This window comes from Periplaneta americana, chromosome 5, assembly GCF_040183065.1.
Source record: "Periplaneta americana isolate PAMFEO1 chromosome 5, P.americana_PAMFEO1_priV1, whole genome shotgun sequence".
NCBI classification, from domain to species: Eukaryota; Metazoa; Arthropoda; class Insecta; order Blattodea; family Blattidae; genus Periplaneta; species Periplaneta americana.
This window is the reverse complement of record NC_091121.1, coordinates 138,936,571-138,953,852: the sequence shown is the minus strand read 5'-3', so window position 1 is coordinate 138,953,852 and position 17,282 is coordinate 138,936,571. Positions and strand designations below refer to the sequence as shown.

Here is a 17,282-nt window from a genome sequence, read left to right as displayed (position 1 = left end):
CAATCTACAAAAATAAGCATTATTTATACTCCATTCACTCATTTCTTTAGCTGTTATTATTTACAATTCACTTCAAAATCTCTTCATAGAATCTTAATTTTATAGGACTTGACTGAAACACTTCCTGATGGATCAGCTTATTTTTGTGGACAATTAATGGTCATAAGAAAAGTGTGACTGTTCGGTCCGTTGATCGTTGTAGATTTTTTAATACATTCTTTTCTGGTATTATCAGAGATGAAGTGAAAAAGTGCTGATAGAGATATCTATTGTTTAGTTTTGAAAGAGCGTGAATCATTGACTGATGATAATTTGAAAGTAGTAGTAAAGTTTTCACTTCAGTATAGAACTTAAAAAAACACGCTGATTGATGCCTTTTTAATGATGTGCAGATATAGCTATATGTATATTCTGAAATATCATAAAGCTAAAAATAACGAAATTTAAGAATCCACTGCAAAAAGGAAGAATGTCGAATGTATTATAAACTTAGACATTCCCACTCTTTGTGTGGTATACCAATTCTTCAGCACGATGTAGATCTTAAACTATCATCTTTCTTGCAGTGCAAGGAAGTGCGTTTTATTCTACTCCCTTTGACCTATAGTACTGAAACTTGATCTCATTTTTCACAAATTTAAGACATTCCCCCTTTTTGCATTGAAGTCTTCAATTGTAATCTGATGCTCTTTTAAAAGTTTACAATTCATTTATACTGTGGTAATTTATTGATCCATTTTTACTTTTTTCTATATACACTGTGTCCACACTAAATGTGTAAAGAAATAATGGCTTATAATTTCACAACCATATGTTATAATTCCTTAAAATAATCAATCAATAGAAAAACTCTCCAAGATTTCGTTTCATATCTTTTCCATGGCCATTGTTGTGTTTAATGTTATTTTCAAGCTTATTGTTGCATGACCATTGTTGTGTGAAATGTTTACAAGCTTTCTGTTGCATGGCGATTGTTGCCTGAAATGTTTAGTTTCAATCTTATTGTTGCATGAATGAAAATTTGCTTTTATCAGTCTAGTTCCTTGTCAATAGAGATGTGGACGGCACAGAAAAAAGTTCAATGCGTGCTCTGGTTTGCAGAATTGAATTCAGTTACGCGCGTTCAGCGGCGCATGCGGAGGGAATGGAATGTGGATCCTTCTACACGCAAATCCATTTACGAGTGGGATAGACATCTACGAGATTATGGAAGCTTGATTTCAAAGACAGGGAAACATTCTAAAGGCATATGACCGAAATGACATGGATCAGGTGTGAATCACTTACTAGAAGCCCACGTAAATCACGTACCTTGATTGCTGGAGAACTTTGATATTCCACAGTTTCCGCCAGGTTTAACATTTCAGCAGGTGGTGCTCTGCCACTTCCATCGAAATGTTAAAACGTTTTTGGATATAACCTTCCCAAAAAATTGGATTGGTAGAGGTGGGCCAAATTGATGGCCGCCTAGATCTCCGGATTTAACTCCTTTGGATATTTTTGCGTGGAGATTTATTAAAAATATTGTGTACAGCAGAAAAGTTCTTAATTTTATTGATTTGAGACAGCGTAGCTTTCAAGCAGTTGAGCTTATAACATCTGATATGTTGGTGAACACCTGGGGCCTGTTTCTCAAAACTCACGGACTTCTAATACTAGTCTGTACAGTAGTAATAATAGTTTGTTTTACAAGTCTGTGTTTCTAGAAACTACAAGGGTAAAGTAGTAGTTACCAGTTCACAGACTAGTAATATTGGTCGATTTCACCAGTTCCTAAGAGATTCTGTTTCTCAAAATGCTAATCTAGTTGATTATACTAGTATTCAACAGGAATATTCCTACAAGACTCTAAAGACTGGTGATTTCTATATTATCAGTTACCAGTGATAATCTTTCTCAGATAATCAAAACAAAATATTGTAGTTATTTTTTTAATATGTGTGGTTTAGTGATTCCGATTGAAGTAGTAAAGAAGTTGTTGTGAGAAGAGCTAAAACTATATCGAGAAGTAACAATTATTATTCCTTTAGAGGAGCATTGTTTAAATATAATGAATGGTTTAAATAAAGTGCTTAAAAGCTTGGAGAGTTGTTAAATATAGTGGGACCTGCCATAACAAGACAAACAAATAGAAGTCATGCATTATCAGCAAAGCTTCAAATACAAATTGCTCTACAAATCGGGATGTTGATTATTTTCCAATGCCATCTGGTTTTTCTGCCCTAGACCAGCAACACATGCAGAATTTTTTTTCCTAATAATCTGATACCAATTCATCAACTGCAGTAATTTTTGCTGGCTTTCCTCCTCCACTGCCAGTTCTTCTGACATTGTCGACTTTAGCCTACAGATTAAATACAAAACGACACTAATTTACGAATAGATCAAACGTAAAACTGAAAAAAAAAAAAATTAGGTAATTTTTCAAGTCATAAGTGGCATTCATGTCGCCAGTAGACCCACTAGCTACATAATGTGTTCATATTATGATACTGTGAACTCGAATTGGTACTCGTCAAAGTTGCTTTCTTAATGTTGGGCCAGTAAGTGTCCCTAACGTATGTATAATCTTTGTTCTGAGGTATCAGTTCCATAGCCTCGCATATTACAATTTTTTTTGTCCATTCGTTTAGTTTATCATTTTTTGTTATTATGCTTGGAAAAGCACCGAATGATATATCCTTTGATTCATTAATCATATTGAGTATAGTTAATTTGCTTTCAATTGATGGAATTTCAACAGAAGAGAGAAGTAAGAACCAAAACACAAACAACTTAGCCTTCTAACCTCAAATAACAATACCTACCAATGGCTGTAAACAAATGAACTCAATCAGCTGACTAGTGAAAGAGATCATGTGACTAGTGAAAAATTGTCGCAAGTTAGTAGACTGGTAAAATAGTTTGAGAAACAGAATCTACTAGAGCTGGTGAAATATACTCTGGTAACTAGTAACTGGTGAACTACTAAACTAGTATTTTTGAGAAACAGGCCCCTGGTGAGAGGTTGAGTATCGTTTTGGTACCTGTATAGCTATAAATGGTGCTCATGTTGAAGTGTACTCTTTTTCAGTTACTCTATACAATGCAGAAGAATTTATTTAATAAACCTTATCGAAGTTACGATATAAGCTATTATTTCTGTATAGTTTTAGTGTGGACACAATGTAATTTAGGATGTTTGCTTTACTTATGACTAGACATCGGATTTTTAGGCACTAAAAATTGCAGTTTTAGGCGCCTAAAATAAGCTCAAAATTTGTAAAATTAGGCTCTATTTTAATGAAAATAGGCATTTTAGGCACATCAAGGTATCATACTTATTTCTTTCACTGAAATTTTTAGTTATACACTAAAATACGCACAAAAAAGTATGTTTAAACATTAAAAAAGAATACTATATTATATTTATAAACAGAGCTGCACAAATTTAATATATTGAAACTAATGAAATAATGATTATTGATATCAAGATTACTCATTTTAAGTTATTGAAATTCAGTTCCATGCTCAGACTTTATTATAATTATCTCCACAGTACACCACCAGAATTTTTTCTAAATTCTCCACAGTTAACCTTTGCCTTTTGTCACTGAGAATCATTTTGAAAGCAGAAAAACTTCTTTCAACCGAAACTGATGTGAGAGGCGCAAATTTTAAATTAGGTACAATAGAAACATCAATACTTACTGGAACATTTACACTTTCCCCCGATATCACTCTTGATACTTTTTCCAACAATGAAAATCCTACATTCTTATTTAATACGTTGTCCCACTTATTTTTAACTTTTTTCCCAGTTTCGCCCAAAGCAGAATGTATGTTCACTTGAGCTTCCTTTACTATTGCTATTTGGCTACAAAGAGATTGTTTTTCACGTTCTAATTGTTCAATGCTTGCAGGTATGAAAGAAAAGTTTGATGTTATGTAGGCAATATCGTTTTTCACTCGTGAGTCATTCAGACAATCTTTCACTGCTTTCACACACGCTGCACTATCAGTTTCAGGTAATTTATCATTAACTGTGACCACTTCTTTAAAATACTTAGAATAATAAACCACTGACTGAATCCAGGTTCCCCATCGTGTAACAACCGGCTGAGGTGGGAGTGGGATATCTGGAAAGTTCTCTCTGAATATTGAAATCCTGGATGGGGCTTTACAAAAACATTTTTTTGTGTTAGAAATAAACGAATTGACAAGAGGAAATTCATTCCGGATTGTTTCAGAAACCCTGTGAAGGCCATGTGCTAGACAGGTTACATGCGTGAGGTTAGGATAAAATGTTTTAAGAAGTGGAGCTGCAGCAACCATGTATGAGACAGCTTCAGTACAAAACAACAGAACTTTAGAATCGTCTATATTACCTGAGTATAAAGACTGTAGGCCTTTATTTACAAAATAAGCAATGGCTTGGCTATTCACTTTCGAAAGTTCCTTAACACATACGAGGTGTGGAATCGAAGGTCCATCAGGACTAAGTTTTCCTACTACCATATTTGCTATATACCTATTCATAAGATCTGAGGTTTCATCCACAGAGACCCATATGTAAGAATCACCTATATCCTCCCGAATGGAAGCTAAAGTTTCATTGTATATTCTGTCTAAGTAATTTTTTCTTAGGGTCGACTCAGATGGGATATTTTGTTTGCAGTATTTTTGTAAAAACTGTCTTAAAACCGGATTTTCAATTGCATTCCAGGGAATGTTAGCAGCAACAAACGCTCTGGTTAAATCAGCATAGAAATTGCTGCTGAGATTGGATGAAGTGGGCTGTGTTAGTAAAGTTTGTTGCAGTTGATTTTTCTGCTGAGCTTTAGCCTTATGAGCCGCTCCTTGCACATGCTGCTTTAGGTGGCACTTCTTTTCTTGCGAAATCTAAAAATGTAAAGTATACTGAATTAAAATAAAATCCTAATTGTTGTATTGCCGTATTTCTATCACAAAGTTAGTGGGTTCGAACAATCAAAATTTTAATGACCTGCAAATACTTTAACTATCGGAATTTAAAAGGTTAAAGTGTAGTGGTCTTAAAAAGAATTATACCTCAGGATAGCTCAGTCAATGTATAAATATTATAGGCCTACTCATTAAAATTAATAGAATTTATATATTTCAACTATTGTTACATACCTGTTTGCTACAAATCTTGCAGAATATTATTTTTCCATCATAAGTGAATTCTGAATATTCTGTTAGCCATTGCCGGATCAATGTAGATTTTGCACTTATATTTTTCGGCATTATCGCGTTAAACTTCACAGGAAAACGTCCTACCGCTCAAAACTTCTCAACACAAATAAGGTGAGGGAAAGAGCAACTGTTAACGAGCATTCAAATGAACCGTTGTTATTGAGATTCAATTGGACAAAAATACAAAGTTCCACTTATTGTTGCATTTCCTGGTAGTGTTAACATTAGGAGGGCCATTCTTTTAAATATTTTGTAACGGTTTACCCTACTAATTCGCAGTTTTACGACTTTTCATAAATATTTCAAAAACACTCTTTCTCCAAAAATTGTGATTTGATGACACTCTGAAGGGCAGTACAGCTAATCGGTTTCAGACCGAAAACAGTCATTTTTATAGTATAGTATATCTCTGAATCGGTAGCAGCACATGTTGTGATTGTTGCCTGCTTCAAAACTAAGGTTGGTTCTTTGTCGGCATTTATGCCTCCAAACATGTTAAAATCGGTGAAATCTATTGCGAGTGTCGTGAGATTCAAAACATTTTGTTTCCTTTATCAATGGTTTCATGGCCGGAGTGAAGCAAACTTTCCACTTTTTAAATGCCTTAAATTTCGCAGTGAATGCATGTATAAATTATAAAAAGTAAGAGTAAAATGCGAAACTTTACAGTGAGTTAGGCATTTTTAGGCGAATATTAACAAATTAGGCTCTAATAACCGTTTTAGGGCATTTTAGGGCACTATAAAACTCTTTGAATACCTTTCAATTTCCATGAAACACAAATATTAATAATCATTTTTACTTTTCTCCTAAAGAAACAAAATAGGCATTTGCCCTAGAATCCGATGTCTGCTTATGACATTTCTTTTAATTTACGTTTCTATATCCGATTATTATTTTATTATCATTCATACTAGTATTATTTAATTTGTAATCAATAAGTATAAGTTAGCTTCCACTGCCTCCAGGTGTTTATTCAGTTGCAGTGTGAATAAATACATACCGTACATCAGACCTGGACTTTAATAGCTCTACCGACTTACCACAAACTGTACTACCCAACTCCCCACTCCATCTTCCCCGGCAGAGATAGTTATGTTTCGGACAGATACAAGTAAACAGGAAGGCACGCATTGCTGAATGAGAGATTGTATAATGCAGTTATCATAGCTTTCGGCTCTAGCTGGTCGCCTAAAATCCACCACTGACGCATAGTATTTTACTTTGTTTCTAAAGCGTTGTAAGAAAAAAGTACATGGGCGGGGGTATCTCCTTCCCTTTCCTCTTCCCCTTTATGCCCAGAGCTGCCCTACATTCTATTGGTAATATGTTATTTAATGTACATATGAGGAGGCGACACCTGGCATGTGAGCTTGCGATAGGAGAAAGAATGAGTTATCAGAAAGAGAATTTGTTACATGATGGCTAATATTATACGAATCTATCGACACGGAAGTTCATCTCTGGCTAAAACTACGGTCTGTTTACGGATATGATCGTCGGACTCACATCGCCGGTGATTATAAACGCTGGCGATGATCGTCAGGAAGTGGTTTCTTTATCACCGTACATCGCTGTCAATGCTCATTTGTTTTGCTGCCATAACTCGATTCAATATTTCTACATGGCCTTCTCTAAGTATCGATTATTGAACATGTATGCGGCAATGTGCGTCCTGAATTTGCTTCAGAAGCAATCTTCAGCGATCTGCGTCGCATTCAACGATCTACTTTGACGATCAACGCTGTAAAGAAACCGTGCGCATTCATTTTAATTGCTAGCAACGCCAGGCGACAATCGCTAGCGATGTACCCCCGGCGATGATCGCCGTAAACAAACCGCAGCTTAAAACCTTTCTTCCTATTTCATACCCATTGGTGACATAGCCACGGCACATGATAAGGTCACAGGACAAGTCTTGCCTCCTCTGCTATACGAGGTGAATACTTTTGTTAAGTTAATTTGGACAGTTTGATATTTTTCGAATGTTCCGTACGAGAGAGAAGAGTAAAAGAATATCTAGTTGTCGTTATGTTCAGTACATTTTGAATATTCCAAGCAATGTCTTTAACATTTCATTTATGCTACATTTCAGAACTAATTACAGGCACCATTCTTAGGAAGAGGACTTAAGTACAAAGATTCTGTTACAGAACATAAAAGTTTCATAACAACCTCGTCACAATGATAGCCTCAATTCTTATAGGCCTATAAGTAGGCCTACAAAATACGCTATTCTACGAGTAGTTATTCAGCCTCGAGGAGTAGTGTGCAAACATTTGGACACAACCTTTGACAGGTACAATAGATGTAGAGTTATAGCAAGGTTGAGGTTGTTCGACGTTTCCGTTACCCCGGGGAGGTGAACCTCGGCTATCAGTGTGTCTCTTTGGGTTTGGGTAGGATACACGAGAGAGTGTGGCGAAGGCGGTAATTTCCGGCTAGAGATTTAAGCAAGTTTAGTAGACTTTCATTTCCCAGGAATTGATTTTTATTGGATGTTTATATTGTTATTAATGTAATAAAAATCTATATTAAAAATAGTGAAATATTAATCGGGTAATAATGAAATATATTTAATACAGTTTCTAATAACGGAGAATATATCTCTTTTGAAGTAAGTAACCAAATATATTCAATTTAAGCGCAATATTTATTTTGATTATCATTATGATCATCAATACTTCATCAGCACGTCGCTCTTCCTCGCTTCAGAATATTTCAGCCCAACGTTTTCTAGAAAATGCAACACCTCGACGCCCTCTTGCTTTGTAAATTTTACTAGTAGTGGATATCTCTTATAACTCATTCTTTTCATATGATCATCGCATTGTTGTCTAAATTCTATAACCTTATTATATACAAGATCTACATTAGATCGCTCTTTAATTATTCATTTTTTATTTTATCCATTCGGTTACAATATTTTATTAGTCTGAGGAAACTTACTTCTGCCGTCTGAATCCTATTTATTTGTTTCTTTGTCGGAACCAAGGTTTCACAACCATAAAGCAGTGCAAGTATCGCGATTAGTCTGTAGAATTTTATACAGGATGTTTTCGAGGTGGTATTACAAGCTTTCAGGGATGATGGCGAAGGGCACATGCATCAATTTGAGATAAGGAATCCTGGTCCGGAAATGACCGAGTCCAAAGTTACACGCAAAAATAGTTCTGTGGAAATGAAATAATTTTATTCCTCTGTACACCTTATTTATGTGTTTTTATCTGTACATCTTACACATACTCTATTCATTTAATGTTGTTTACGTTGTGTACTTACAGTATTCCATTCACTGCGCTGTCTGAGGGATGGGGACAGGAAACTACACTAAAGCAATGCAGGTAGCGTAATGTGTAACAGACGTGGTCGGTGCTGATATGCACGTCTGTAGACAGCAGTGTATGTGTACAAGTTGCAGTGTCCAGTCGATCAGTCCTAGTGAAATGGAGGAGTACACGAGAGCGGAATAAGCAGACCTGATTTTCGAACACGGATGAGCCAATGGGAACATTAGACAAGCTCACAGATTGTATCAGGCTAAGTACCCACGTAGCAGACATCCGGCCTATATCATTTTTCCACGATTATTCCAAAACTTAAGGGAAGGAGGGCACGTGGTCCCAAATTACAATTCCATTTCCACACAACTATTTTTGCTTATAACTTTCGACTCAGTCATTTCCGGACCATGGTTCCTTATCTCAAATTGATGCATGTGCCCTTCGCCATCATCCCTGAACGTTTGTAACACGACCTCGAAAACACCCTGTATATTTAACCTAATGTGATTTTACTTAAGCTTGCATAATTGTTTTTAACGTTTATAATAGTATGATAGTACTAATAATGATGATAATAATGATAATAATAGTAATATTAATAATAATGAGATGATGATGATGATGATGACAATCACAATACAATTATGGTTCTCTCCCCGATGAATTTGTAGCTTTCCCTGCATACAGATATACTCGTATTTAGGGATGTCCAGAGCAGATAGTGGAGAAGCTGACTCGGACTTGGCAGCCTTTGGGAGAGCACAAACCTGGTTCCGATTTCAGGACGAGCCAGGCGTTGTGTTGTCCCCGGTGAGGAAACATTACGCACGTCCATCCACATCAACACTTGTGACACTAATCCATTCTGTTGTGCAGACGCACCCGAGATCGAGGTGGAGAGAGGCTGGGTCCACTCCGGGGAGGGGAATGAAGCCCAGCTTGCCTGCATTGTCCATGCAGAACCACCTGCTGAGGTGAGTACTCCGTGCATTTCTCCCTGAAGAACCATAGGTATTGCGTAACAAGTTTGCCATGAGTCATGACATGACTTTCATTTTATAGCCTACACTATAACCTGTTAAGGAAACGAAGAAATAGATAAGAGGTCCGAAAATTGTTATATTAATTGCAGGGTATTTTCTACTGATGACTTTTGTACTATAACGTGTATGTTAAAATAATTTATTTAAAATGTATATGAAATACAGCGGACACAGACCGTTACCTTGTTTCCTAGCAGTATAATAGGATGGTATTCGTCGTGTTGCATAAAACTCGAGATATATATTCCATAGCTATCTGTTCCATAACTTTATGAAATAGATAAGTCTGTGCCTCTTTATGAAAGCAAATCTATCTATCCAATAGCTATGCATTCGATAGCACTCTTTAAATTTCGCCGCTAGATAGTGACACATGTTTCCAGTTTGATTTGAGCAGTCCAGCAAACTTAGCGAATTTGAATTTCTATTTAGCGAAACAATATTATGTATTTGCTATTGTTAATAAAGAAATTAATCGGCTTTTTAACTTCGTGCGGGAGAAAAATATAATATTCATCATCAATGATATAGGTATTTAACAACTTGAGCACAGGTTCTTCTACCTCTCTCACATGAATTTAATATATTATTCAATAGGCTACGAAACTCTTTTCTGTTATAGCCTCTTATGTAGCTTCTTATATTATTATTATATGGATGAGAATACAATTAACAACTAAAACATTGAAAATTTGTGCGAATTTTGACAAGTTTTTTGGTGGATATGCATTTGTCCGTACATCTAAAGATTCAACTTATCTTATTTTAAGAAACTCCCATAAAATAACATGGAAGAAAAATATAATAATTATGTTATCCTACATTTTTCTTCAGTGTTACTGACATTATAATTAACTTTATGTAATTATTGTCAGAGTTCAACATAAATATGAAAAAAAAATGTGAGTTTACTCCTTAACTAAAGTATGTATTATAGTCCAAGCTTTATTCCCTCGGACATTATGTATTTGGGTAACATGAAGAATTTCTGGCTCAGATACCAGCTGTTCGGTCGCCATATTGAATGTTTATCGAATAAAAAGGAGTTATCTGATCATTCAGCTTGAGATAATTTATGGAAAGATTTTATGTAGACGTTGACTGCTATTCGACGTTTCAGAAACACTTATTGAACACATTGTGTTATCGAATAGGCCTAGATATCTGGCGTTCCTGATACTGGTCATTAAAGAACTTAACAAACTCCTTCAGCAAATGCTTGTGCTCCCACTTTAATTTATAATGCGACAACATTCTGGGCATAGAATTAGATTTTCTTTAGATTTTAAATCTTGAACTTGTCAAACGAAACAGTACCGGAGTTAATTTTTGTTAGGAGTATATTATTTCTTTTTGGTATTATTGTTCTATGCATAAGATTTTCCTTGTTTTCCGCTTCCTCAACTTTTAGAACTAATTCATTTATACTCTGGATACATTGCGAGTGTGAGCCAAATAAAACACGACACATGTACATCTCGTGATTTGCAATCTACGCATTTGAGTAATATGTTAGTTAGAATATTTGTATAATTCAGCAGCTGTTGGAAACAACGACACGTTTGGTATAGTCTGTAGGCGATTCGACTATCAACCGTCAACAAATAGAAAAGTATCCTAAAATGCTGCTTGAAGAAAGTCGTCCAAAGAGGAGCAATATGCGATCATCCGTTTCGTCACCATGAAAGGGCATTTTACTGACAAAACTCTGTCTTGTGATGGTTACTGTTCATGGGAATCATAATCTATTAAAGTCACCGGTGTAGGTTTGAGTCTGTGGTTTCGGGTATGTCGAATAAAGTTCAAGAATTATGAGATATTGTGCCATAACCTTGAGCAAGAAGTGAAGCATACAAATGTGCATCACTGTCGTTCAAAAAGTACAAAAAGCAGATAAAGTGGTGAGCATCGAGGGTTTACCATCGTAGCCTTCACTTCAGTGATTATGAGGAACATGGTGACAATTTGTAATGCAATGTGAGACATTGTAAACTTCCGTCATGCGATGAAAAGCAAGTCCCTGATCTCCTCACCAATAGCGTAAGCCTTCTCCACGATTTCGAAGTATAAATATCATCCATGTGTGTCTCATGTGTGTTATATTGATATTTTCCATGTCTCCACTTTGACGTAGGAAACTGACCAACATGGTTCAATACTCAGCGAAGTTCTATAAGTAATGAAACTGGAAACCATCGCCAATCCTCTATGGAATCGATTATCCACTATCGTCTGGGCTGAAAGATACCAGTACCAGCCGGGTTTCAGTTGACTTTCTCTTTTGAATGATTTACACTTCGTGGCAAAATCCAACGGTCATATGTATCTCTTCCTTTTTTTTAGTTGTAAATGAAAGACACCTTTAAACATTGTTGTTTGTAGAATGTAGGTCATAATGAAAAAGGCAATGGAAATATTTTTCTAAAAAGAAAATGAGATCACTGATGAACTGTTATGTTATTTGAATAAATAATAACTACTGCGCTGTATTAACATTGTAGATTTTGGTGTTATGTTACCTGAAATACTAGATTCGATGTTGTTTCGTCATCCTCTGAATCCTTGTGAGTTCCAGTGCTATCTTCTGGGTTCTTGTTATGGTGGGGTATGTTAATACAATAAGAAACCAGAAAATTACGCTGGAACTTACTAGGATTCACAGGATTATGCAAACAACAGCGAAACAAGTCAATCAGGTAACATAACAGCAAAATTTATAATGTTATCATAGTAAAGTAGTTATTGTTTATTCAAGTAACTTGACAGATTATCAGTGATTATAGGCTATAGCCTAAGCGTTGAATGTTTTCGAGAATAAAGAAAATTGGATATAAAGATTGTCATTGACAAATGGTGTTTATTTTGTAGCTGTATATTGTCTCGAAGTTAGAAAGCAGTACTACGCCATTGTCTGATTGAAATCGTAAATTCCAAAATGAATGGAAAGTAAGTAACTGATAAATTTGACGTGTGTTCGATCGTCAGTATTATGTAATAAATAAATTCTTATATAATATAGATTATCTTTGTGATGCATTCTCTTTTCACAAAGAACAGGCTTGTTAATTATGTGCTCACAGATTTCATTACCAAACTGTGATTTTCAAATTACTTTCGAGTGTACCTATTTTGCTCTTATTTCTCCATGATACCCGCTTAATGAAATTTTAGTATATGTGAATTCTCTGTTTCAAAGAATATATGTTCCTTCAGATCCTCACTAACAATAACTATGACTGCTCTCTTATCGAGAGTTGCCAAAATTAAACAAAATAAGTATATATTCCACTAAATTGTTTATATTTGCCACAGGCATCTCTAGACGATAAATACTCAAGTTTGAAAAAAGAGTAATTCAGTAGCCATTTCTATTTAATATTATTCCATTTCTAAATTCATACTCTATTTCTGACACAAAAATGAAATGAATGATGTAGGTTAATAGAAAATTTCTGTATATTTTCAATATTTGTGATTATATGATCATATTGTAGAAGAATGGAAGGAAGACATGAGTGCTGATATCTATAAATAAGAAGGTGACGTGGAAGAGTATGATAATTACAGGGAGCTGGCTATCAAATATAAAGTACAGGGTATAGAATGTACGACGCCATTTACTTGTAACCACTTCTTCTTGAAAATCACAGCCTTCAAATGCCCTGCACCAACGCGCATATATTCTTGTAAACGCTCTTTGAAGTTTCGCATTACATTTTGCAACATTTCGTCTGTGGTGTTTGATATTTCTCCACGAATTGCTGTCTTCACTTACTCAATGTTTGCTGTTTGTTTAGGTATACCTTACTTTTCAGCTAACCCCATAAAAAGAAATCACATGTATTTAAATTGGGGTATCGTGCAGGCCAGGAAATGTTTACATTTCTCGATATGACACCATTCTCAAACAGATTTCGCATTTCCGTCATGCAGTATGTCCTGTTGAATTGTCTTGTTGAAACCAAGTTGATCTGTTTAAACGAACATTTCTACTTCTCAATTGTCCATTTAAAATGCTTGAATCATTATCACTTAAAGAGCTGCATTAATAGTTTGCGCACGACCATTCAAAGAAATGTGGCTTAATAATTCCTTTGGAAGAGACTTTAGTGGAAATTGGCTGCGAAACACCTTACGAACAGCTTCTGCCATTAACCATTTAGATAATAAGATTTTACAGGAAATACATATTGCTTACCAGTACAATGCTCCATGTTTAATAATTTCCAACAATTAGACTAAACAATGATAATGAATCTAAGCCTATTAAAATATCCCACATACTACCACCACCAAAATTAAAATCTCCTGTTTCTTTGGCCTACCTCGTATATAGCTAAAAGGATGTTATGATGTTAGAGATTTATTATCCATAGGCCTACGTATTGGAAAGTGGTTTTCGAGAGGGAAAAATTTGGGTAAACTATTCTTTATCTTTTAACAGACAAAAGGCTTATTTTTTTATAAATGATCCCTAGAATATCTGGCATTATTGCAAATGTCGCCATTGTTATTTGAGGTGGATTAACAAGGGAAATTAGAAAACAAAGGACGTGGTGGTATACGCCATTCTTCGAGAATGGTGGTCGGTATAACTAGATGCAGTGACTTGTTTTGTGATTTACGCCTAACGGAATCAGATAGTTTCAAAACTTCTATCAGATATAAAAAAAATATTTCGAAATGTTGCTAAGGAAAATATGCCTAAAATATACAAGAAAGGTCAAATTTCAAGAAGCAGTTCGTACTCAATTTCTGCCATCAGAAAAATTCGTACACAATTTCATGTATTTATTCAAAGTTACAAAATAGCTGATTTTAAAGATTGTATCAGTTGTTTTCCTCGGACTGAATATCCAGCAGAAATACCATATCTACGCGAACCATAGTATTTCATCATTTCCCATTCCGGTTTGCTTCGTAGGTTTCTGTCCTTTCCTGGAGAAAGATGTTAATGATGAATCAATTTCCTATTTTCCCACTGTTACTTACACACAAACATTATTCAATGGAAAACAGTCAATATAAATAAATAAATAAAATAAATAATTAAGCTTAAATGAATGAATGATTAATTGATACTTTACCTATATTTAACTTACGTTCCTGTTTATTTTACAATTTGTATTGATTTGCACTATATGTACGCGAACCATAGTATTTCATCATTTCCCATTCCTATTTGCTTAGTAGGTTTGTGTCTTTTCTTGTAGAGAGTTGTTAATGATGAATCAATATCCTATTTTCCCACTTTATTACTTCTGTTTCCTACAATAAATACAAACATTATTCAATGGAAAACTGTCAATATAAATAAATAAATAAAATAAAATAAAATAAATAAATAAGCTTAAATGAATGAATGAATGAATGATTAATTGATACTTTACCTATACTTAACTTACGATCCTCTTTATTTTACAATTTGTAATGATTTGCACTATATTTAATCAGTGTTTTTTGTGGCGGAACGCGTCGGAACAGAGTTCCGGCAACTTTTTATTGTATTTTTCATCATAGAATCGAGAAATGTTTTATAATTATGTTTCAAAATAATTTGTAAGTCTTAAAGTTGGACGAAAACGAGGTTAAAAACGACAAAATTCCCGTGCACTGGACAGTAGTCATCTCCCCGTCCGCTATAATACATTTTACATCGAGTTCCATCAACTTCTTGTCGAAAATAAAAGCAGTCCATTTAATATTCCTTATAAAGATTAAGTTCTATCAGGAACATAGCCTAGTGTCCATATTTACCGTAGTTTCCAAGATGTTGCCCGTTTGTAAGTAACCAGCTTCATTCGTGGCAATAAATAAATTTGGTGTCGTCTCTCTTCCTCGAGTTTCTCTTTCTCTACTTAACATTTTTCATCTTTATCACGTTTTCTAGTGCTTTTTCTTCAGTGAAGCTTAGCAACACCAGTTCGTTAGTTCTCTGTTGTGACACCAGGCCGCGCCACGTTTGTCGCTGTCAGCTGTCCACTTTGTCAGCATGGTGACCCCTTTCACCCCACCCTCTTGGTATTTTCTCCTTTCTCCGGCACTTTTTATGTTTTCTCTCTTTTGTGTAACTGTGTGCCGTGTTGTCACCTTTTAAGGAAGAAGAAAATAAGACAACTATCCCCCCACGTCCAACGTTCAATTTATAACTCAATTGAATGTTATTAGAATGGAAATGCGTCCTCTAACCCACTGAAAACTTTAACAATTTTTTTTATCAACTTAGCGCATCGTTATCCAAATCGTTGTTTTCTCCGTCCACAGCTCTAAATCACGTCAAATTCAGCAATTTGTTTGTTTGTTTGTTTTTTGTTTTTTTTTTTTTTTTGGTGATAAAGTACGGATGAGGGTAGATTTTTCTTTTGTATTGTCATTTCTGCTGACATCATTTACTGATTCTCCAACAATCCTTAATATTGCTGTATTATTAGCATTATCATGGCTAATAATGAATCGCGGAAGACATGTAAGAAGGAAAAGGTTCCACAGTTTTATTGTCTGACGTAAGTGACTTCAATATCTCCGCGTAATTATCTTTTTCTATTCACTTGAAGCTATAGTCAAAATCAATGAAACCGAAAGTCAATATATTATATTTACATTTAGAAGAAGTTTCGTATCCTCCTCCTCCTCCTCCTCCTCCTCCTCCTCCTCCTCCTTCTTCTTCTTCTTCTTCTTCTTATTCTCCTTCTTCTTCTTCTTCTTCTTCTTCTCCCTCTTTTCTTCTTCCTCTGCTTCGTCTTATTAATATAATAATAATTATTATTATTGTTTTTTTATTTTGCATACATCAATCATTGTCTTTTATTGTATCTTTAATAATTTCAATGTAGTTTGGGGGTATGAAGGCAAAAAAGAAAAATGTATTCTGAGGGTACGCCAGCATAAAAATTTTTGAATACCATTGGGTTTTATTACATAAAACTACTGGGTTTCTGTTATATTTGTTACATATTGTTCACATAATTGGGGAAATTATAATTTTGCTGGCAAGTTAAAAAAAAAAAAATTTGAAGCTATTACAAATTGTCATGTTTACAAAGTAGGTAAAAGAGAAGAAGATCGTCGTTTGACCCGGGCCACCAGTAGTAGCGCTCCCTGTCTGGCCGGAAAACCAGATGGCCCGGGTTCGATTCCAGGTCGGGGCAAGTTACCTGGTTGAGGTTTTATCCAGGGTTTTCCCTGAGCAAATGCTGGGTAACTTTCGGTGCTGGACCCAGGACTCACTTCACCGGTATTATCACCTTCATCTCATTCAGACGCTAAATAACCTAAGATGTTGATAAAGCGTCGTAAAATAACCTACAGAAAATTAATGGTGGAGTTAACACGCGTAATTGAGGTTCGTTTTCCGACCAAAGGCATCAGTAGACACTGTCCAACAATGTGACCTCCTCGATCTCCAGATTTCAATCCGGCCGACTTTTGGTTGTTGGGTTACCTTGAAGAACGAGTTTTCCTGACACATCCAACAACCCTACTGCAGCTGAAAGATGCCATCTTGCCAATATTCCAAGACATTATCTGCAAAATGCTGTGCATCGTGTCGTAGACAGAAAGCTGTACGTTGAACAAGAGTACGGCTGACATCTTCCCAATATTTTGTAAACCCCGTTGTTTGGCCAACACTGTGATGTTTTTGTTTTTTCCCTATCTCAAATTTTATAATATTTATAGCGGTTTAATGTTTGAACTGACTTTTGAAATAGGCTCACCATATATAAAGAACAAAATTTGATTCATATCTGAACTTGATAGA

The 17,282-nt window shown here is 35.2% G+C and overlaps 1 protein-coding gene across 2 annotated transcripts in view; it reads left to right on the top strand.

The window, feature by feature from the left end:
• Positions 1-17,282, top strand: part of LOC138700204 (limbic system-associated membrane protein-like) — a 1,013,135-nt gene that overhangs the window by 715,014 nt on the left and 280,839 nt on the right. For both annotated transcript variants that reach the window (XM_069826646.1, XM_069826645.1), the window contains exon 5: positions 9,357-9,454. In XM_069826646.1, the coding sequence (XP_069682747.1) occupies positions 9,357-9,454 (98 nt within the window). The remainder of the gene's footprint in view (positions 1-9,356; positions 9,455-17,282) is intronic.